The sequence below is a fragment of the Aulonocara sp. 'chitande type north' Nkhata Bay genome, linkage group LG10 (assembly GCF_057382095.1).
Source record: "Aulonocara sp. 'chitande type north' Nkhata Bay isolate Kocher_YH1m ecotype deep benthic linkage group LG10, A_spYH_male_GT1.1, whole genome shotgun sequence".
Taxonomy (NCBI): Eukaryota; Metazoa; Chordata; class Actinopteri; order Cichliformes; family Cichlidae; genus Aulonocara; species Aulonocara sp. 'chitande type north' Nkhata Bay.
Genome location: NC_141353.1, coordinates 5,038,014 through 5,061,371, shown reverse-complemented (window position 1 = coordinate 5,061,371; position 23,358 = coordinate 5,038,014). Strand labels below are relative to the sequence as shown.

The window sequence follows — 23,358 nt, the reverse complement described above, 5'->3', positions numbered from 1 at the left end:
GAATCGTCAACAAACAGCTGTAGCTTTCACAGGACTTTCACACGAACTCAGTTAAATTATCATGACTTGCTGCACACTGTGTGCCCAAGCTGCTATAAAAATGTACTGATTATTTATTTTAGGGCCACATGTAATACTGTCCCACCAGAAAACGTCTGTTTCTTTAAGGGTTGCACCTATAATTGTGCTCGCACTTATAATGATCACATGGTATCATTTGGGTTGCTGTGCTGAAAACAAATACATGTATGTTCTATTTATAATAAATTTTTTCTTCTGATAAGGCATGAGCCAATGAAGTGGTATGTTTTTTCGCTTGTTTGTTAGTAGGATTATATGTAACCACCAAGCCAAATTTTAGGAAACTTGGTGGAGAGTAGGAGCATGGGAAATGAGATCACAGTCTTTAAAATAGCTTATTCACAAACGATCCTCCTCCTGACTGTCCTTCTAGTTTAAATATATATTTTCTTTTATTCCTGGCAAAGAAAACTATAAAATCATGTCTAAGTAATTTGGTAGATGGAATGCACTGTGGTGAGTATTTTGCTGACATCTTGTGGAGATGACAGGGATATCATATTAACTTACTGAAATGTTTCACGTTTTATAACTGAATGATCCGAGGTAAAAATAAAAAAAAATAAAAAATACAGACAGAAGTACAGATACTTGTGTTAAAAAATACTGTAGTAAAAGTTGAAATACTTTTTTTACTCGAGTAAAAGTGAAAAAGTACAGACTCTGAAATGTACTCAAAGTAGAAACAGGCAACAGGTAAAGTATTTTCTGTTGCCTACATGGAAGAGGATGACTTCACACCTAAACAGAAAAATGAGTACAGTCTGGGGTTACAGTGGGATTTGGCAACACTGAGATCTGTAGCTTTTAATATCAGGTATGACAACGCGATAAAAGTCTTTTTTTATTAAATCTCATGAAAATAGGCTTCCAGTACAATATTCTGAACAGATTCTGAACACTACATTTGACAAATTTTTTAATGCTTGTATTGTTAAACAGAATGTGAAGTCTTTTTAAAATGCTTTAGATGGCAATAAACTAACTAACTAGAAGCAAAAACTGCTGCTGAGTGAATGTGTGAAAGACGGAGGTTTGAACGAAAGAAAGCATTTATATTAAAACATTTTATATGTATGCAAATTCCTTTACAGACAGATGAGTCAACATCTGGTTAGCATAGATCTATGGCAGAGCCCAGAAAGATCAAGACTCAGAATAGCACAACATTTAACAATCATGAACTCGATTAGATAGCACACACATCAGAACACTGCAAAACACATGAGTAATGTTCACATTATTCTCTTATTTTAAAAATGAAGAAACTGAATGTTTTACTGCCTGAGCAATCTGTAGTGGTTGATGTATAGTTTAATGGTCAAATGGAGAAGCAGTGAAGCCCAGATGGAGCTGTGCTGATGCTGTGGCTGTGAAAACTGAACACACGGGATTCTTTATTCTTTTCCATTCATACAATCATGTACAAATTGTTAGATTGGATCATTATATCCATCAGATATATATTATTGGGAGGTATAGTGTGCTTCATAAATAAACCCTAAAGTTGTTTGGTGCCCATCAGCAATGTTCCCTCTAATTTTTCATGTGTGTGAGCGAACACACAAACTCCCTGAGCGGACACTTGGACCACTGTGAGCAACATTAGACGTGTGCACTGTGGTCACGCCAGCATCGAATCCATCCAGGTTACATGGTTTATTAAAATAATCAAATTACAGCATTTACATTTATGTTAGACTACTTTTAATTAACTGCTTTAGCCCACTTACAATGAAAATGTAAAAAAAATCTTGTTCATGACCTGTGTAGCGTGTTAACACTATTGTAAGTAAAAATAACTTAAACTCCAATTTTGAAAACACAACTTTCTTTTTTTATTTATTGTTTTGTATAAAGCTCTGACTTGTATTATGAGTATGAGTCTGTGGTCTGGGAGAGTCCTGTAACTCTCTGTCTGCAAAATACAGTATATAATGACCAATGTTGGGCAATTAATTATATAGTTACTTCTTCAAAAAAGTAACTGAGTTTTGCAAACAACAAAGTTTTTTGCAGCTGTTTACCTAAAAATGCAGCCAAGGTGTTTTTTTAAATAAACATTTCAAACTATTTACAGAACAATCAGCTGTTCTGCATCACATTTGATGCCACACAAATTATTTGTGTCACTCCAAAACTAATTTCTGTCCACTATGAGATGAAGGAGAACAACAGCCTGATACCTGCAGGTCTGACAACAGGAGATGTATCACTCCTGTAACACGTGTAACATTCAGTAGTCGACTCATTGTTCTGACACACACAACAAAACTATTGACTACACTACACACTAACGACACAAGATTTGCGCTTAACGTCGCAAATCTCTCACATCTCAAAACACCGCCGTCACTCCTAAAACTTCCCCCTTTCCTAAACAACTACATGCCATGTTGCCATATCATTCTTTGATTGGTCGACATGGTACATTTTTCAACCAATAGGAAAGGGTGGGGTTTTTTGGTTTTGTTTTTGCTCACAGGCGGAGAGTGCTTTCGAGCGTTTTCCCTATAAAACGCTGTTTTTACGTTTCTTCCTGCAGTAAATATAAACAACGATAGTATTCAGGAAGAAAACCAAACATTGCAGATATTTTTATCATAACTCTGCTTTTCGTGCCCTATCAACACAATTTAAAAACTGGTATAAAGTCCACACTTTTTCTGTCAATTGTTCCGTCTGTCCTGCTCACATCTCCAATGGTTGTACACGTTGTCATTAACGTGGCTTCACTCCACATCAGCCACGCCGCTTTGCTAGCTAAAACACCGGTGTCGGCACATAAGGACGCTGTCATAGCCTGTCAACGACGTTGATTAGCTGCGTATATACGAATGTGAATCGCATCATTGGGATAAGGTGGCATACAGTGGGGCAAAAAAGTATTTAGTCAGCCACCGATTGTGCAAGTTCCCCCACTTAAAATGATGACAGAGGTCAGTAATTTGCACCAGAGGTACACTTCAACTGTGAGAAACAGAATGTGAAAAAAAAATCCATGAATTCACATGGTAGGATTTGTAAAGATTCGTAAATTAGGGTGGAAAATAAGTATTTGGTCACCTCAAACAAGGAAAATCTCTGGCTCTCACAGACCTGTAACGTCTTCTGTAAGAAGCTTTTCTGTCCCCCACTCGTTGCCTGTATGAATGGCTTCTGTTTGAACTCATCATCTGTATAAAAGACACCTGTCCACAGCCTCAAACAGTCAGACTCCAAACTCCGCCATGGCCAAGACCAAAGAGCTTTCGAAGGACACCAGGAAAAGTATTGTAGACCTGCACCAGACTGGGAAGAGTGAATCTACAATAGGCAAGCAGCTTGGTGTGAAAAAATCAACTGTGGGAGCAATCATCAGAAAATGGAAGACATACAAGACCACTGATAATCTCCCTCGATCTGGGGCTCCACGCAAGATCTCATCCCGTGGGGTCAAAATGATCATGAGAACGGTGAGCAAAGATCCCAGAACCACACGGGGGGACCTGGTGAATGACCTGCAGAGAGCTGGGACCAAAGTAACAAAGGTCACCATCAGTAACACACTACAACGGCAGGGAATCAAATCCCGCAGTGCCAGACGTGTTCCGCTGCTGAAGCCAGTGCATGTCCAGGCCCGTCTGAAGTTTGCCAGAGAGCACAAGGTTAAATACACGTAGACATTGAGGGCTAGCAGGAGGGACCATGCGCTTACCTGCTGCTCTCTGGCAGGTAGCTCCATGCCCTCCTGGGTTTTAAATGCACCTTAGAACACACATGCATCAACACTACAATGAGCGGGTGGAGGGAGGTTTGGAGTCTTCTCTCACCCCCGTTCTCTGCGACCTGCTGGAGCGGGGGGGATAGGAGGAGGAGTTGGCCGTCCGACTGCGGTCTGGAGTGTGGGGCCTCCCTGCTGCTGCGGAGTCGGGGCGGTCTGCCTCCCCCCACCGCAGGGAAAAGGGTAACACCACCTGGGTCTGGGTGCAGTTCCCCCTCCAGGGGCAAGGGTACCTAGACCCGGTTCGTAGAGTACGCTTGGGGAGTGTGATCGTGTGTACAGCGTCTCTTTATGTCTGTCTCCACGTTGGTTGAGTGTGGAGTAAGTGCATATGAGAGCATGAGGGTGGGAATGGATGTTTGTGTCTGTGTGTGCCTGTATTTCTGTGTCTATATGTCAGGTTGGGTGTCAGGCGCCACCTCTCTGGGGACATCTCAGGCCCTCCAAGGTTTGGAGGCCTATCTCCCACCACCACCACTTCCCCTGCCAGTGGCGGACTCCCTCAGACATCGGTGCGTTGGTGGTTCTTTGTGTCTGGGGATGGGCGTCCAGGTACACACCGGCTCACTCCTTGGCGGCCGCTTATCGGGGCCTGGAGCCTGGGGCTCGCTCGGGCCACTTCGGAGGTGGGGTGCCCCCGGCCTCTCGGCCTGGGGCTCGGTCACTCAGGCACGGCTGGCTGCCGGCGGAGCTCACGGGCGCGTCACTGCAACTCCCCCTGGCTTCTGCTCCGCGGCTGCTGAGTGAGCCCTCATCTGGGACTCTCCTCAGCTCTTTCTGGGACAGTGGCGCGGCTGCCCCTCTGTTGGTCTTCCTTGGTCTCTTGTGTTCTGGGGGCCTCTGGATGTCTGGAGTTTTGATCTCCTCCATACCTGCTTCATGCCCTGGAGGACGGGGCTGTGGCCCCCCCACACCCTCTAGCAGATCATTACATGAAGGAACCTTTTAAAAAACAAAAAACAAGCGCGTCCATGCTCACAGGTGTACACACGGGTGATCACACCCACAAACTACACCCTTTTTGGCTCCTACCTCAAAGCACACTGTGTTCTGTTGATCTTATGTGCTGCACAATAATGTTTAATATTTAGTATTTACTGTCATATTCCCATATATCATTGTGATGTTGTTTATTCTATTACTCTTGTTCTCTTCTGCTTGTTTTCTTTTTTTCTTTCTCAGCAGGTGATCCAGGTGATTGATATATGCATTTTTTTTCTTTTTTTTTCTGCTCATTCTGTTGGTTTATGTTTTTTGCCCTTCTCCCCCGTCCCTCTTCTCAGCTGTTTCTCTTTCCCTCTTTCTTTCTCCCCTTCTTTCCCCCAGTCAAGTCTGTCCCATATTCAGTAAGTGAAAATAAAATAAACAATAAAAGGTGAATCAAATGGACCATTACGGCAAGGCTGGGATGGTCAATTTGGTAAAGTAAATCCGTTGGGCATCTTTCTTTGCCTTTAGACAACAATTCTGATGGCAAAAGAGCCAAACGGGACAGGCAAAAAAAAAAAAAAAAAAAAAAAGAGCACATGGATGATACAGCAGAGGATTGGGAGAATGTCATGTGGTCAGATGAAACCAAAGTAGAACTTTTTGGTATAAACTCAACTCGTCGTGTTTGGAGGAAGAAGAATACTGAGTTTCATCCCAAGAACACCATACCTACTGTGAAGCATGGGGGTGGAAACATCATGCTATGGGGCTGTTTTTCTGCCAAGGGGACAGGACGACTGATCCGTGTTAAGGACAGAATGAATGGGGCCATGTATCGTGAGATTTTGAGCCAAAACCTCCTTCCATCAGTGAGAACTTTGAAGATGAAACGAGGCTGGGTCTTCCAACATGACAATGATCCAAAACACACCGCCCGGGCAACAAAGGAGTGGCTCCGTAAGAAGCATTTGAAAGTCCTGGAGTGGCCTAGCCAGTCTCCAGACCTCAACCCCATAGAAAATCTGTGGCGGGAGTTGAAAGTCCGTGTTGCTCGGCGACAGCCCCAAAACATCACTGCTCTCGAGAAGATCTGCATGGAGGAATGGGCCAAAATACCAGCTACTGTGTGTGCAAACCTGGTAAAGACCTATAGTAAACGTTTGACCTCTGTTATTGCCAACAAAGGTTATGTTACAAAGTATTGAGTTGTATTTTTGTTATTGACCAAATACTTATTTTCCACCCTGATTTACGAATAAATTCTTTACAAATCCTACCATGTGGATTCATGGATTTTTTTTTCACATTCTGTCTCTCACAGTTGAAGTGTACCTCTGGTGCAAATTACTGACCTCTGTCATCATTTTAGGTGGGGGAACTTGCACAATCGGTGGCTGACTAAATACTTTTTTGCCCCACTGTAGTTCTAATCCCACACGGGAGCAGCCAGTCACTAACTGACTAACACTGCAAAACAGAATTGTTAAAGTTTTAATTTTAATTTCAATTCAGGTTAGATTTTGTGCGCAATGCAGATTTTCTGTGCGCAGAGACCGTGCCAGCAGTGCGCAATTGCACACGCGCGCAGCTTAGAGGGAACATTGCCCATCAGAACCATACTGCTATTTCTAATCTGCGTACAAATATTCTTTCATACCTATATTGCTCTTTTAAGATTTGCATAATCACTCTTATTAAACAAAGCACAATATAAATAAATTCATGCTGGTGTACTGCAGAGCCAAGCTCTTAAAGACCTAAGTACAGGTTTTGCTGGAATTTTGCCAAAGATTTACACACATCAAAAATACTATATTAGAACATAAAACTGAAAGCAACAAATGGTCAACCTTATGCTACTGAGGTCATGGACAGGTGCGAGGTCATGTCATGATTTGTGAACTATTCATTTTGAATGTTTTAGTTTTAGTTAAATTATCTTCTTACAGGGTTATCAACTCTGAAACCTCCTCCTGTAAAATGGGGTTTGCTGCTCAGCTGAGGCAGAAGCTCCGGGTGCTCCACCTTGATCTTTGTCCTCTGCTCACTGAGGAGACACACAGTGAACGAAAGGATGAGCAGCTGAACGTTTTCTCAGTGCGTTATATACTGGAGCTTTTAATTAGAACAAAGATCAGCCTCACCTTTGGAGCTTTTTCTCACTTAGGTATTTCTTCGTAACGTTTGCTAGCTCCGTGGCCAGTCTTTGATTCTCACTTTTATACTCATTCATCTTCGAGTCAAGCATCCTCAACTCTGCTATCAGTGCCTGAAAAATAAGATGGAAAAACATATTTTTGTCAGAGATGTGAGAAACCAGTGCCATCTGTCTAAAATAGATATTAAAAAATACTGTCTTTTATGTTGGTGCCAATTTTCTGACTTTAAAACAATATATATTATTTTATTGAAGTCATTATTTATATCAAAAAGTAAACGCAAACAAATGATACAAATCTGTAATTTTCTGCACAAGACCTTGAGCTTTTTGGTTCTGTCTCGGATGGTCCACTGACACTGCTGGAGCTGCTCGGCTGCCTCAGGACCTGGCTGCCGGGCCAGAATGTGCTTTAGCTCCACATACAGCTTCTCCTTTTCCTTCATGGTAAAATTAAAAGAAAGGAAGTTATGGGTAAAGTACATGGCTTAAAAGAAGACCATGCATCTGTGAGTCACACTTATTTTTATGCGTAAACTTCAAAAGACTAATGATCCAAAGAGGCTTGTGCAGGTACAAAGCGAAGATCATTAGTTAGATCAGTTAGTTTAAAACAAGTGTTCAGGTGTTCACCTGCAACAAGAGCTCATGTTCCTCAAGGTCTTGGGTTTTGGCGATCAGGCGCTTTTGTAAGGACTGAATCTTACGGATGAGCTCGTATTTACCAGGGTCACTCCCCTGCAAGTCAGTCATTTAGAACATGTGAAAAAGAAAAGCTAGTGCTATGAAAGTTACGAGCTAACACAAGGATAAATCATTCACCTCTAGTTGCCTCCATCTGTGAATATTTATCGGCTTCAGTTGCTCCTCAAGCACGCTGTTCCTTGCTCTCTCTCTGAGCAGCTGCCTCTGCAGATGAAACAGCTCTTGCCTAAAATACAGGATTACGTGTTAACATAATTTCCATTTAAATTCCGTCAAACTGGAGGCAAAAACAACATTCTACTGCTTCACTCTATTAATTAAGAGTTTAAAAATGAATCCATTGTGAAAATATCACAAGAAATACTGGAATTTTTTAAAGGATCTATGTGAAACAATTTACTGTTTGACAGCAGCGATTCCTACCTAACAATCTTTCCATCTCACTCCTTTTGGCTCTTTTACTCTAAATACTGCGCTCTGCGGGTCCCCTCATTCCTTTTCCTTTTTGTGCTCAATGCTTGTATCTTGCCTTCCTTCTCCTTCTTCACTATTGGCCACAAATGCCTCCCTTTACCTCAGCTCCTCTGTGTTGGGCAAAGTCTTGTCAAGGATGCTTTTCTTGCGTCTGAGCCTCTTGATCTCCAGCTTGAGCAGGCGGATGTCTTCGATCCTCTGCTTGTAGTGAAAGTCCCCCTTGCTTAGGATTGACTGCTGGATTCTGATCTTCTCATACAACAGTGTACGCTCGTCATTGCTATGCAGCAGCTGCTTGCCCAGGCTGTCCCGCTCTCTGATCACCTTGAGAGAACACATAATCAGAGTCTTTTTCTGTCTCTCTCTACCCGTCTATGTTTCTCCTTCTTTACCTGTTCCAGTTGTTTCTTCTGTTGGGTCTGCTCAGCATCAGCATCCGATATTATCTTCTGCAGTTTTTGCTGCTCTGTTTTCTGGCTGTCTACACACTGCTTTGTTTCTTCCAGCTGGAGCTTGATCAGCTGCAATTCTGCCTGTAGGAAATGCAGGAAATTTAGATAGGAGCAAACATGGATTTAATTCAGTTCAAGACAATTTTATCTATATACCACCAATTCATAATTGCAATCCCCCCATTTACATGTTGAAATCTGTCAGTTACTCACTGGAGTAATTCAAATCACTCCAGTGGTTTAATACCTGTGGGTGAAAGCCATCTCCTGTAATGAAATTTATTCTCTAGTGCTGTGTAGTGGATCATTATAAAATTAAAGGCAATCAAAAAAATTGGTGAACAAGACAGGATTTTCAGGAAATACTGTTCAGCCTGAAATGTCAACACAAGTGATTAGAAGTGATGCCAACTGAGACTAATAAAAAAGCTAGATCACTATATCAGATATAAAACCTCTCAATTTAGCAATATGTGTTTTTATATTACCAATGTTTAGGATTATGATTTATTAAATGAACTTCAGAGATGCTGTGATCCCGAACATTGTAAGAGTTAAAGTAGAAACTGTTTGGTGAGAAGGCAAAAAAGTGGACAGAGGAGTGGGGACCATTTCTTAATAAACTTTCCCAACTGTGATTGGTTGGCTACATTCTTTTTAAAATGCCAATCCCAGTATTGAAGTGGTATTTTTCACAGGGTATTTAAGGTACTCTCTGTTGTCACTCTGCTCTACTCTGCACTGTCTCACAGCAAACATCATTATTTACATTAGCGGTCTAGTATAAGTGCAGACAGATTCATGGTTTCTTATGAACTCTCCCTCACATCTTTTATTCACCCAATTACGATTTCCACTGATGTCATGGATGATAAACAAAAGACACAGAGGGAATTATTCCACTGCAACGCCACTGTACCCTAAATGCAACATGAGAGGAAGCTCAAAATGTCAAGAGTAGTGCAACAAACAGCAGCTGAAGCACGTGGAAAACAACCGTTTTCAAACCTCCCCCCCAAAAAAAGAAACAGTAAAAACAACAGGCAAACAACAGAGAGAAAATCAACCATTCACGCTCCCATCCACATGTATGGTAAACATGGAAGCACCACCCAAACAGTCACAGGGAGAAACTCCACACAGTTGGTGTAAACCCAGGATCATCTAGCTTGGAAGTGACTGTGTTGACCAACTGAAGTAATAAGCATTTTCTAGTGAAACACTTCCCTCTACTGGTGAAAGTTTTAGTTACATTTTGCAGAAGGCATTTTGTACTATTTTATAAAAGCATTTATAAAGAAGAATTTAAATCAATTAAATCAATTTTAGAAAACTGTACAATACAGGCAAAACCATCCAGAATGGCAATGGTGGGATTCAAATGAATATATATTTTCACAAGAGTCAAGTTACTAAAAAGACAAATCAGCAGATAAATAAGGACGAGGTCAGACCCACACTCCATCATGAACCGCTGTGGAACCTTTCTGTACCTTGAGGGTCTCGTTTTCTTTCTCTAAGCGTTTGTGCTCCTGTTGATCCTTGGCAAGGGCCAGCTCTTTCCCACTGATCTCATCTCTGAGTCGGGTGACCTGGTTGTTCATGGTCTTCATCTTCCTCTTCATCTCTGCAATCTCTTCCTAAGGGAGAAAGATAGAACACAATGACCACACAGAAAAGGGAAGAAGAGAAAAGATGAAGAGGAATTACAATATAAACATCTGTAAATATGGTGTGTTCAACCTTTCCCTGGTGTAATTAAGCTCTGCTGAGTGATGACACCAGCAGTGATTCACATCATCACTTTGCTATTACCTGAGTTTCAATGAGGTTTTTGCTGTAGAGGTTCCTTTCAGACACGACAGTCTCCAGCAAGTTCTCGTGCTGTTTGAGCTTGCACGCAGCCTCAGTGACCTTCTTCTTCCAGTCAAATATCTCTGTTTCTCTAACTTCTACATCATTCATTTTTTGTTGTACCTGTGGAAAGAGGAAAAGTCCCATTTGTAAAAAAAACCAAAAACGAACAAGCTAATCCAGGAGACTAGCTCCTCCTGCAAGACCTGCCTTCTGTATGAGGTTGCTGGTCTCGTTGATGTAGCGGTCACGCTCTTTCTCCAGCTGCTGGATGATTTTGCGCTGCTTCTGGGCCTCCAGGCGGTAGCCGCTGATCTCGTGCTCCAACGTTTTCTTGTCCTGCTCAAGGAGCTTGACAAGGTTTTGCTGCTTCTCAGTTGACTGCACAGCTTTGATTAAGTTCTGCTCATGGGAATACAAGCATAAAAACAGTAAGCATTAACATAGGCTCCAGCTGCTGAGGACCAAAAGGAAGACACACTCATTTAGTACTGTTATACAGAAACAACTGGTTACTGAATATGAAGAGTGATTGAGGCAAGTACCCTGTAGACCTCTTCTATATCAGTTAATCATAATCACACATTTATCACAACAAAAAATAAATAACAAAAATTCTGAATTAAAAACTGAGAAGTTTAACTATTTTTTTAAACATATGTTCTTGAGTTTGATGTCAGCCTGTGTGTACACAGTCAACAATGTGGAAACCAGTACTGAATCTCTTCTGGTATTACAAACAAAATGATTTTGTGTATTAATGTCTGCATGAAAAATAATATCAATATCGAGCATGTTTTGTCACCAGATTAAAAAACACAAGGTAAAACTCCTCCATCCATAGAAAAGAGAGATATAGACAACATCCAGAACCACTGCTAAGCTCCCAGAGCACAAAATCTTTTAAAACTGGCCTGTGATCTGAATACTCAGATGCCACATCCTCAACAGCAATCATCCAGCTTAAAGCTTTCTTCTTGGTAGAGAAAAAAATACATCCATGAAAACCCTTCATGATTCTGATCCAGCCACAGGAGCACCACAATTCAGGGTACTCTTAGTGCTGGTTCTTAGCCTGGATTAATGGGGAGGGTTGTGTCAGAAAGGGCATCTGGTGTAAAACTTTCTCAAATATATATGTGTGTCATCAGGAATGAGATTTCCACACTGGATCGCTCAGGGCCCAGGTTAACAACAAATCGCCCCGGGTGCTGTTGGGCAGTGCCAATGGAAACTGTGCTACTCTTGGCTGAAGACAAAGCGGGAGGAGGGGGACAGGGTGTGTTAGGAGGCAACGAGAGAGAAGGGAAGTCAGGAGTGTTGAGGTGAGAGTGGGATTTTAAATATAAAGATTATGACTGATAAAGGGAGAGAGAACAAAGGCTGATTTAAGGCAGGGATCTCCAACTTCAGTCTTCGAGAGTTACTGTCCTGCAGCTTTTAGATGCATTCTTGTTCCAACATACCTGAATCAAATTAATGGCTTGTTTCCAGACCTTTGCCAAACTGGAAGACATGCTGAAGAGTTAATTCAACCATTTGATTCAGCTGTGTTGGAATAGGGATGCTAGGGATCAAAAAGCTGCAGGGCAGTAGCTCTCGAGGACTAGAGTTGCATCCTCACACAATAACCTGATATAGGGTATTGTGTGAGGATGCAACTGTCCCACCATGATGTAGATAGGAAACAAAATGGAGTAGGGGTAATCTTGAAGGGTGAGCATGGTGGAGGTAAAGAGAGGGTCAGAGAGGGCTATGAAATCCTATGCGAACTGGCAAGCATTTCAATATTGGCCTCATCAGTTCCCAAACACTTACAGAGCCTACCTACCTACATAACAAAATTAGATTTGTTAAAAGGGTACTGGCAGGTTCCTTTAACTAGTAGAGCCTCTAATATTTCAGCTTTTGTTACTCCAGACCATTTCCTGCAGTACACAGTAATGGCATTTGGTATGCGAAATGCACCAGCCACTTTCAAACGGCTTATAAACTCTGTGTTAGCAGGCATTAAAAACTGTAACGTGTATTTGGATGATATCGTGATATATTCGTTGTGCTGGACTGAGCACATTAGCACACTAAGGAATGTTTTTGGTCATTTAGCCCAGGCTTCCCTAACCTTGAACCTGGCAAAATGTGAATTTGCCAAGGCAGTAGTGACATACCTCGGCAAGCAACTGGGACACTGCCAGGAGTGCCCTGTAAATGCAAAGGTGGAAGCTGTCCTGAGCTACCCTGTGTCCACCACAAGACGGGAGCTCAGGCGCTTCTTGGGTCTAGTGGGCTACTACAGATGTTTCTGCTGGAATTTGTCGACAGTAGTGGCTCCTTTGACTCGTTTGTGCAGTCCAAAGGAACCCTTCAATCACAACCAGAGATTGATGAGTTGGGCATTGCTTGCTCAAGAGTACAACATAGACATCAGACATAAGAGAGGTATGGACAATGTGGTAGCTGGTGCACTGTCCAGGACGCAGTGTTAAACTCCCTAACGAACTCGGTGGTATGTGTTAAAAGTATGTCTGTTTTATTTTATGTAATATGTTATGTGTGTGTGTGTGTGTGGGGGGGGTGTTACGGTCGCTGACCTCTAGTGGCTCTCCCTATGTGAGAGAGAGCCTTTTCTCCCTCTCCTGTGTTCCAGGTCTGCCTCATGAGCTGCAGCTGAGGTGTGTTACAGCTAGTCAGCCAGGGCATACAGACTGCCATCTCAAACCACCACACCTTGTCTTCTTCCCCCTTTTTGCTCAAGCTGTGAGCTGCAGTGGTTTGGGCAGCAATCTGCGGCTGCGTGTGTGTGAATTTACAACTTTGGTGTAACCTTGGTGTGTTGTGTTTTTTTGTGAGTAAGGGTGTGCCTTTACTAAGATATCTGTGAACCACAGTGGAAGCAGGTAGGGGTTCTCTGCCATTTTTGTTTCAATCATTTTCTCCTGTTTTGTGGCCAGTCAGGGAGCTCAGCTAATGCACTTTTGTTTTTCGATAGAGAAAACTCAGTTTGTTTTTAGTTAGAAAGGGGGTGTTTTGTTTGTTGTTTTGGCCTTGGAGACCCTGACGAACAGAGCTTCCCTGTGTTCATACTTGCTTAAGTAGTGTTGTGTAATGAATCGTGTTTTACTGACATCTACCTTGGGGAAGTTTATCATTTCTTTTTCACTTTGTTACCCCCCAACACTTTGCTTTTAAGTGGGGCGTAACATGCTCATAAAAGAACGGGTGAGATGACCCAACAGCTTTCAATTTGTGTCAAAAGTGCAGAACTCAAACTATATCATCATAGTTTTAATCCTAACAGTGCAGTTAAGTGGACTTGAAGTTTTCATACATATTAGCCTTAGACCACAAAAATAGATTAAAGCCAACAAAATACCCATGCTTATGTACTGGACACATCTCACTGTAAATGAACGTGAACCATAGTGAAAAGCAAACATGTTATATAGTAAATCATCTCAATACATATTTGGGGTTCAGGTATTTGTTTTTGTCTGATATTGCAAAGGAGCATTTACTAGCAGTGGTTTATGCTGCTCTCCCGAAGTGCAGGGATGATTATACAGTATTATAATTATGACCTCAGAGGCTTAAAAAGGTTACGTTGTAATCAGATTCAAAATGAGCACATCCTATAAAATGTCCCAGCTTGGTTGATAGTGTGTCACAGAACTATAAACTATAACGGATACCTTATTTAAGATGTCTCTCTCTCGGATCAGCTCCTCTATGGCTTTCTTGTCAGCTTCTACTTGCTTCTGAGAAGATTCAAGATCTGTAGAGGAAGAAGGGTGATGATTACTAAATGATGTCTGCTCACGGTCAGTTGTGTTGAACATTTCAAAATTGACCATTTTTCTTCCATGAGTGTGGCGCTGTGTCATCTGAAGTCATTTCTCAGGCCTAGAAATTGCACTGAAAAATTACACTGCAATTTAGAAGGCTTTGTGGTGTCTCACTCATTAATGAAAATGACGGTAGCACACAAAAGTAGATCAAACTAACACTTAGTGCTGCATCCCTCTACTCTGTTCTGATCAGGTGTTTGTGTGCATTTCTAACAATCTTAACACTTTCTTACTTTTTGGCCTCATTAAGTCAGCCACCAATACAATATGTATCCATGGCCACAAAAGAAACACGTTCTCCAAACTCCTTCAAAGGATTTTTCATTGCAGGATTTTGTTCGTAATACCAAAAAGCCACTTACATTCTGGCTTACAGTTTGTTTTTTTTTGTTTGTTTTTTTATCATAGTGATTACTGTCACTGCCTCAAAATTATATATTATTCAGTATACGCCTGTAAAATTTCTACTTCAAAGTTGCAGATGTCAGACGGTCATGTGCTTGTGTTTCATGAGTCATAAGGTAAGCTCCTTTACCTTTCTCCAGACCAGCGATCTGTGCTTTCAGGGTCTCCCGTTGCACATCCACATCAGCTTTCTGATCCTCTATCTGGTGGAACTTCTTCTGGATGGCTTCTCTCATCTTTGTTTGTTTGGCAACTTCCTGACGCAACTGACTCACCTCCTCCTCTCTCATCTGACCAGTGGGGGCAGCAGGGTGTTTGAAACATTACACACAGTGATGAAAGAGGGATATGGACAGCATATGTCATTGTACATGCAGGACACTGACGCTGACTACATTCTGATATGTCTTAATGAACTCTCTGAACAGTACCATGTTGTGACTGTTTAAGTGTACATTAGTGGACAACAGTGTACCTTAAGCTCATTTATATTCTGTTGATTTTGCAGGGAGAGGTGTTCTTTGGTTGATGACAGCTGCTCACACTCGTGCTGCAGCTTGGTGTTCTTCGTCTGCATCTGCTCCAACTCCTTGGTTGACTTTTCATTCAAAATCTGTTGCAGTTAGAGAACAAATATGTATTCTTTCTTTCAAATCAATTCAATTTTATTCACATATTGCCAAGTCACAAAACCCTGACCTTTAGGTAAGGACCCTAAAATACTAGAAAGAGGCCCTGAGTAAATGTGGTTATCCCAGCTGGACATTTGTCAAATCTAGGAAGGCAGCTAAAGAAAGCTCCAGCCGATCCAGGAGGGAAGGACAACTGCTGCCTAAGAGAAAACCTGTAGTGATCCTGTATGTGACAGGAGTATCGGAACAGTTGAGACACATTTTTTCTAAAGATTTTTCTCTGTAGTTTTTAAATCCCAAAACAAGGTGTGCCAAAAATTAGTCCACCGCAGGGATCGGGTCCCTCGACACAAACAGAATAACATAGTGTGAGCTGTTAAGTGCCAGGAGGATTCCCAGGATTTATACATCGGGGAAACCAAACAACCTCTGGTGAAGCGGATGGCACAACACAGAAGAGCAACCTCGTCAGGCCAGGACTCCGCAGTTTATGTACACCTACAGGCCAGTGGACACTCTTTCACTGATGAGGATGTTCACATCCTGGACAAGGAGGAACGCTGGTTTGAGCACAGAGTCAAGGAGGCCATTTACGTGAAAAGGGAAAGACCATCTCTGAATCGAGGAGGGGGCCTAAGGGTACATCTATCACCATCTGACAATGCTGTGATTGCAACCATTCCCCACCTGTGTGAATGGGACTCATGGCCATTGATCAATGATCAGTTTACCTTGATCAGTGTTTGTTGATCAATGGTCATGAGAATTTGCATATTAATGATCAAGGAACTGACCCCCAGCTCATTGTTCATTCATTAGCTTCAGTCATTATGCAAATGTCCTGTTTATAAGATTGGGGAAACCTGCAGTCAGCTGAGACTGAAGAAGTCACTTGGATGAGTGACCAAACGTTTCTCCCACTGAAAACGCTGCGTCCAGATGAACACAATCAACCTTTTGGGATTTACTTACCTGGATGATTGAGGATGCATCAAGACAATACTTGGCCTTCCTGGGGTTCACTGCCCTCAGTGTGCGCCTCACCTCATATTCCTGCACTATGAGGCTTGGGCTGCTGCTGTCCGATGTTTTTGCTGCTGCTGCCTCTGGTCCCTTCACCTCAAAGCGTGCGAAGAAGTGGTTCAGCTCCTCTGCAAGCTCCGCGTTACCCTCAGTCAACGTGGTATTGCCAGGTTTGTAGTTGGTTAAGTGCTGAACTCCCTGCCATACCTGTCGTGAGTTGTTGGTGGTGAAGTGGTCTTCGATCCTTTTCTAAAAGAGTGTGCAGACCAGCTGGCTGGGGTCTTCACTAAGATCTTCAACACTTCACTGTCCCAGTCCTGCATCCCGCCGTGCCTAAAGTCAGCCACAATTGTCCCACTGCCAAAGCGTACCAACATTAGCAGCCTCAACGACTACCGACCAGTTGCTCTAACACCTGTTATAATGAAGTGCTTTGAGAAACTGGTCCGACGTCACATCATGTCCTGCCTGCCACCCACACTCGACCCGCTCCAGTTTGCATACAGAGCTAACAGATCAACTGAAGATGCCATTGCTACAACGCTCCACACCACCATCTCTCACCTGGAAGTGCAGGGCCGTTACGCCAGGCTGCTCTTTGTTGACTTTAGCTCTGCTTTCAATACGATACTCCCGGACAGACTAATAGATAAACTGCTGGAAATTGGACTTCCTTCCACCACCTGCCGCTGGATCAGAGACTTCCTCTCAGACCGTGTACAGAGAGTTAGAGTGGGGCCTCATCTTTCCTCAGCCCTCAGCCTCAACACCGGCTCTCCACAAGGCTGTGTACTGAGTCCCCTACTGTACACTCTGTACACACATGACTGTGTTAGTTAGGGGCTCATCTCAGGGGGAGATGAGACTGCATACAGAGCTGAAGTTCAGAGGCTGTCAGATTGGTGTGCAGACAACAACCTGGACCTCAATACCACCAAAACAAAAGAACTGGTAGTTGACTTCAGAAGGAGGAAGTCCAAGCTGCAGCCTGTCAGCATCAACGGGGAGTGCGTGGAAAGGGTCTCCAGTTTCAAGTTTCTGGGTGTGCACATAGACACAGACCTCCAATGGAGCTCTAACACCTCTGCGGTCTTAAAGAAGGCCCAACAGCGTCTCCACTTTCTGAGAATCCTCAGAAAAATGGACCTGAAGAAGGAGCTGCTGACCGTCTTCTACCGCTGCTCCATTGAAAGTGTGCTGACATATTGCATCGGTGTGTGGTTCTCCAGCTGCACCACAGCACACAGAAAGGCACTCCAGAGGGTCATCAACATGGCCCAAAAAATCATTGGACATCCTCTTCCCTCCCTGAAGGACCTGTACAGCACTCGCTGTCTCAAGAGGGCACGCAGCATCCTACGGGACTGCACACACCCAGGACACCGGGTGTTTAAGCTGCTGCCGTCTGGCAGGAGGTTCAGGCTGCTGAGGTCCCGAACAAATAGACTCAAGGACAGCTTTTACAACAGAGCAATGGCCCTGATCAATGTAAATAGCTGACCTGACTGGCTACCTCCCTGGACTTTTTAGGGGGAGGTAACAATGTTTAAAACGATAACAATAATATTTATATTTATAACAAGGTGCAATAATAATTAATGTGCAATAATAACAGTGTGCAATACACATACACTTATTCTTCTTTTTTATACTAAGTTAATATACTGTGTTGTGTTGTTTGTTACGTTGTGATGTGTCATATCGTGTCGTGTTGTGTTATATGTAGTGCCGACGTAGGACAGTTTTTCCAATTTCATTGTACTACTGTACTATGTATGACTGTGCAATGACAATAAAGAGTTATCTTATCTTATCTTACTAGAAAGAAGCTGTGTCACTGCAACTCTGCTCTGCCACCTCCAGCTCAGTTTCCTGTCTTTTTCTTTAGTGGCAGCATCAAAACCACACAAAACCTCACTAAAAACCTGTGAAAATTCCCTTTCACTCGTGCTGCTGTCTTTCTATCCCAAATCACCCCTTGCACTTGTTTCCACCCACTCTGCCCTGACTGCACACTCTTCCTCACTTCTTTTTTGGACTGTCTGTTACTTTGTATGGAAGTAACAAGTATGGAAGTTTGAAATTGAAATAGGAGCTAATTCGCTATACTTATTTGTAAAGGTAATTATTACAAATTCTTGTAAAGTAAGAAAAAGTAAGTTTTCGCAAGAATTTGAGGCATTTTTTTTTCCTTTTAAGCACAACATCTAAATATGTAAAATACACAACATACAACTAACAAAAAAGATTCATGCAATAATAACCTATGGTTTTAGCTGAGACAATAACTACAATAGCAGTTACTTTTGAACATGTCACACCAGAAATATAATCCATCCCACTTCCTTGCTTACTTTTAGCTCTTTTAGCTGCTGCTCCAGTTTCTGCTGCTCCTCTTTAGCCTTTTGGCCTTGCAGATTCAGAACTTTGATTTCACCCATCCTGGCCTCCATATCGACATGCATCTGCTTTACCTCCTTATCCAGCTTTTCCTTCAGCCTCATCTCACGGGAAATCTCATTCTGTTGCACCTGAAGCTCCTGTTGGAGCTGGGTTTAGACAGGAAACAAGCAGTAGTCTGGAGTTAGAGTGGAATTTTATTGTGTTTGTCAGAGTCAATGGTCATGCAATCCTACCTCGAGACCAAAACATGCTAATAGAAACTGCATGAAGTCATCTATAGAACCAGAAAATACTACATTAGTGCATGTTTATGTGTATTGGGGTTTGTTGAGACAGGGGTAATACACTCAGGGGTAGTAATACTGTGTCATATTTGAAAATTATTACAATTCATTTAAATATGTAATTACAGACACCCATTATTAACAGAGTTTCTGTTTTGCAGGCAAAGTTTAAATCACTAATCCTTGCTGTGTGTTGCATTATTAGATACAAATGCTTTTACCTGTGAAATACTCTCCATGGCACGCTCTCGTTTGGCCTCTATCTCTTGCTGGGTTGCAATGGCTTTGTTTAGTTTTTCTCTCAGACCCTCTGCTGTAGTCAGCAGCTTATCCCTCTCTTTGGTCAGCTCATCAATCATGTTAAATAGATCACTAAAAACCAAAAGAAAAAACACACAGACATGTTAAAAATGGTTTAATCCGACATCTGTACAGTCAAAAGAATGGGCCACAGACACACTTCTGTTCTTGGTCCCTGGAAAACCCAGTCTGAATTTCAGCCATTTTTGTTAGGTTGGAAACATCTTCTTGTAGTTTCCTGATTGTCTCTTTGTCCTTCTTCTCTTTATCATGAGCAGCATCAACCATTTTCCAGGCTTTATCCAGCTCCTACAATGTAAGCAAATTATTTTCTTTAGCAGAAGCTACATGATAAAGAAAACGTAAAAAAACAAAAACAAAACATTTCTATACCCGTTACCTCATGATCAGAAAATGATTGCTATGGTCAAGCACCTAAATGAATAAGCTATTCTGCACTATGCTGTAGTTCTTGTGTTCGGGGCACATACCCTTTTTAGTGATGTTATTGTTGTTGCATCTTCCTGGGATAATTTCAGGGCTGCAGCCACCTTAGTTGAGGTGGACACAATCTCTGCATTCAGCTCCCTGCATTTAGACATTAGCCTTTTTTCGTTCTCTCTTGACTTCTTCAGCGCATGGATGAGCTTCTCATACTCCACCCGGATTTTGTCCATGCTCGCATCGCCAACCAGCTCACTGAGGACCAACTGAAACTCTGCCAAGGACTCAAAAGAGTCTTCTCCTGTTGATCCCGTCTCCTGGAAACACAGCAGGTAAACTGTAAGTCTATCAGTCAAATCAACTGTATTTAAAGCACATTTAAAGCAATGTCATTTTATCAGACCAAATACAAATCATAAACCCTTTAACAAAAATCAAAGTAAACATCTATTTTAAAGCACATTTAAATAAAAAGACAAGCAAATTTTATTAAAAATTAAATTAACTATCTCGGTTAAGATTTGGACGGAATGCGTGAGCACCAATAAGAAAATCTGACTCGATAGAAACAAAAAACAAACAAACAAACAAGAGACCTCCCTGACTAAAAGCAAGTGGAAATAATATTTCAGCTGTTGGAGGGCACTTTTTGTGGAAGGTCAGACTATTTCAGGGTCTGGGGGCAACAGCTGTGTCTTAAACCAATTCAGGACTTCTACAAAGCCACGCTGTTGCAAGATATACAGCATTTTCTCATTGAAATATACAAGGCTTTCCCAGAAAAGACATTATCTGGATGACAGCATATGTTGCTCGCAAACGTGCATATACCTCTCAGCATTGATAATGCCTGTCCAGATGTGCAAGCTGCCAGTTCCACTATCACTAATGCATCTCCATAGTATCAGATATGCAGGTCTTTGAAGTGATAGCAAGAGGCCAGATGGTCCCTCTCTTCTTTATTCAAGACGAGGCAGTGTCCATGCACTTCCAACACTAGTTTCAAACTTTGATTCATCTGGCCACAGAACAGTTCAAATAAATTGCAATTTATGCAAACTATGTTCTCACACAGAGAAATGCTGCTGAGCCCATGCAATGATTTCCATGACAGAGTCCTGCTGTTTTTTAATGAAACACTGCTTGAATGACCAAAAACTGTCGGACTCCAATACTGGTTTTCAGTCTTGCACAGATATTTATCTTTACTTCTGAGAACTTCTGCTTCTCTAAGCTGCTCTTTTTATAGTCAGTCATATTACTGAACTGTTGCCAGTTCACTTAATTGCTTACAAAAAATGTTCCGCATGCTGTTTCTTTTTAGAACCACTTACTTTTTCAGCCTTTTTTGCCCTGTTCCAGATTTTTTACGACTTGTTACTGTTATCAAATTCAAAATGATCTAATATTTTTAATGAAATAGTAAAATGTCTTGCGCTAAAAAAAAAGATATATTTTCTCTGTTCTGTTATAAATAAAATATGAGTGTATGAGATTTTTTACACAGACTCATGAGGACACTGAGACAATCCTTTCTACAACAGATGAGCCCACTACTTGCTTTATGCTATTATGCGCTAAGTCTAAAATGTCTCTCCTTAGCTTTAATGAAAAGTCAAACAATGACATTTTTCACACCTTAGTTAGCCGTTTAATAGCCAGTGTTCGTCTGTGATACTCTGACTAAACCATTTTCAAGACAAACTTACCTCCATGCTACCAAGTGAAAGTCACTTTATATTTTCTGGGTAAAATTCCTTAGCATAGCACTGGGGTTTCTATCAACAGAGCTGTGTCATTGGTTGCTAAGCAACCGTGATCTCGCGAGAGGCATGGATCTCGGGGATTTACGAAGGAACGGAGCTTCCCTTAGTTTGTACACGCTTTTCTTTTCTGTCTTTATTAATCAGTTTTGATACATATCGTTTTTATGTCTCAGTGACCACAGATGTAGTGACCAGTGGGGTCACGTGAGTTGTCATTCTTTTCTAAGTTTGCACCATGGAGGAAAGTGAGCAAATGTTAGAGAGAATTTAAGAAGATGAAGTCTGACCGCATTCAGCACTTTTACATGCTGATTACAGTGCTCTCCTACGGAACAGGATTAGGGCCAGTGGGAAGAAAAAAAAGTGGGGACGTTCTTTATTTGTCCCCCCAGAATTCTGAGCACACGTTGTTCAGCAGGACCGGTTTGCAGTCGAGGCTGATAACTCAGTCCCCAACCGATCCAGAAATTTACAACCCTCCCTATTTATCACGGCTTGGGACCAGCATTAGAATACACTGGCTTGTGGTGCCCCTATACGGCTGGGCTTTCTAGATGCACAGTTAAAATGCTTACCTGTTATAATAATAATAATGGATTGGATTTATATAGCGCTTTTCAAGGCACCCAAAGCGCTTTACAGTGCCACTACTTCTTGAGCTGTATTTGTTTGTTGATGGGTTTTTCTATGCTGGAAAAATTAAAATAAAATATTGAAAAAAAAATGCTTACCTGTGCTGCTGTTTTTTTTGTTGGTATTGTTGTTGTTTGTTTGTTTGTTTTTACAAAGAAGAGAATATCAAGCTGTAGGGTTGCTAATTTTCAATAATAGCAAAAACACTCTTATCAGCTAAGAACAGAAAACTGAGTACAGTATAAGTTGTCTGCATCCTCACCAACAATTTAGTTGGGAACAAGAAGATGGGAAAATGCTGATTGATGAGTCTGGATTTCTGCTGTGACATTCTGATGGGAAAGTCAGAATTTGATGTAGACAACATGAAATTATGAATCTATCCAGACTGTAGCTCAAACTGTTGCTGGTTGTGTAATTAAATAACACATCCTACCAACCATGTCCATCCTTTTAGGACCACTGCACACCACTGTTTTACTGGCTGCTTGCAGCAGGATGGCGCACCATGGCACAAAGCTCAAATCAAATTGCTTTCTTGACTATGACAATGAGTTCACTGCACTCAGATGGCCTCCACAGTCACAAATCTGCAGAAACTGTGTAATGTCAGCAGTTCTGAAGGCAATGGGCTATAGTAGCACGTATAAGTGTAGTTACTCTAATGTTCCCTTTCAACTGTAATTGCTTTCCATTAATGTCACTGAAAACTGCCATGTTGCATGATCATCAGCGTAAAAGTAATGTATGCATTTTTAAGTAGTGTTTTACAAAGAAATCTGCAATTTATAGCCAAAATGTCAAAAATATTAACCTCCTAGGACCTGGAGTCCACATATGTGGACATCACATTTTGGGTTGTCTAGACCAAAATACAAAATTTTGCTCTACAAGGGCCTGATATCCACTTACGAGGACATCATACTGCCACTGTTCCATCAAAATTTAAAACGAATATCCTCATCTCATTTTTCTTAGGAACAAAAATCAGGTAAAAAAAAAAAAATCTGGTGATTCATTGTTTTTACATTCATCAGGTCCCAATATGCCCAAATATCAAAGAGAAATTAAAAATGCATGCCATGGAAGAGTTCGGGTCTTAGGAGTTTAAAGCAGTATTTTCTCAAACTATGTCTGTTTATTTACAGAAATCTCAGCAGTTTCTGGAATCCTTTCCTTTAATCATCACTCTAAGAATGAAGTTTA

The 23,358-nt window shown here is 41.7% G+C and overlaps 1 protein-coding gene across 1 annotated transcript in view; it reads right to left on the bottom strand.

Annotated features, from left to right (window-relative positions):
- cfap58 (cilia and flagella associated protein 58) overlaps window positions 1-21,559 on the bottom strand; it is a 28,489-nt gene extending 6,930 nt beyond the window's left edge. The window contains exons 1-18 of the mRNA XM_086307891.1: window positions 21,463-21,559; window positions 19,801-20,070; window positions 19,470-19,618; window positions 19,231-19,381; window positions 18,677-18,871; window positions 15,143-15,280; window positions 14,798-14,957; window positions 14,107-14,189; window positions 10,628-10,819; window positions 10,379-10,540; window positions 10,057-10,203; window positions 8,504-8,644; window positions 8,212-8,435; window positions 7,755-7,863; window positions 7,566-7,670; window positions 7,253-7,372; window positions 6,919-7,043; window positions 6,722-6,821 (exon numbers count right to left, since the gene is read on the bottom strand). Coding sequence (XP_086164017.1) covers window positions 6,722-6,821; window positions 6,919-7,043; window positions 7,253-7,372; window positions 7,566-7,670; window positions 7,755-7,863; window positions 8,212-8,435; window positions 8,504-8,644; window positions 10,057-10,203; window positions 10,379-10,540; window positions 10,628-10,819; window positions 14,107-14,189; window positions 14,798-14,957; window positions 15,143-15,280; window positions 18,677-18,871; window positions 19,231-19,381; window positions 19,470-19,618; window positions 19,801-20,070; window positions 21,463-21,468 — 2,577 coding nt within the window. The 5' untranslated portion in view covers window positions 21,469-21,559. The remainder of the gene's footprint in view (window positions 1-6,721; window positions 6,822-6,918; window positions 7,044-7,252; window positions 7,373-7,565; window positions 7,671-7,754; window positions 7,864-8,211; window positions 8,436-8,503; window positions 8,645-10,056; window positions 10,204-10,378; window positions 10,541-10,627; window positions 10,820-14,106; window positions 14,190-14,797; window positions 14,958-15,142; window positions 15,281-18,676; window positions 18,872-19,230; window positions 19,382-19,469; window positions 19,619-19,800; window positions 20,071-21,462) is intronic.
- Between the last annotated feature and the right edge of the window lie 1,799 nt (window positions 21,560-23,358).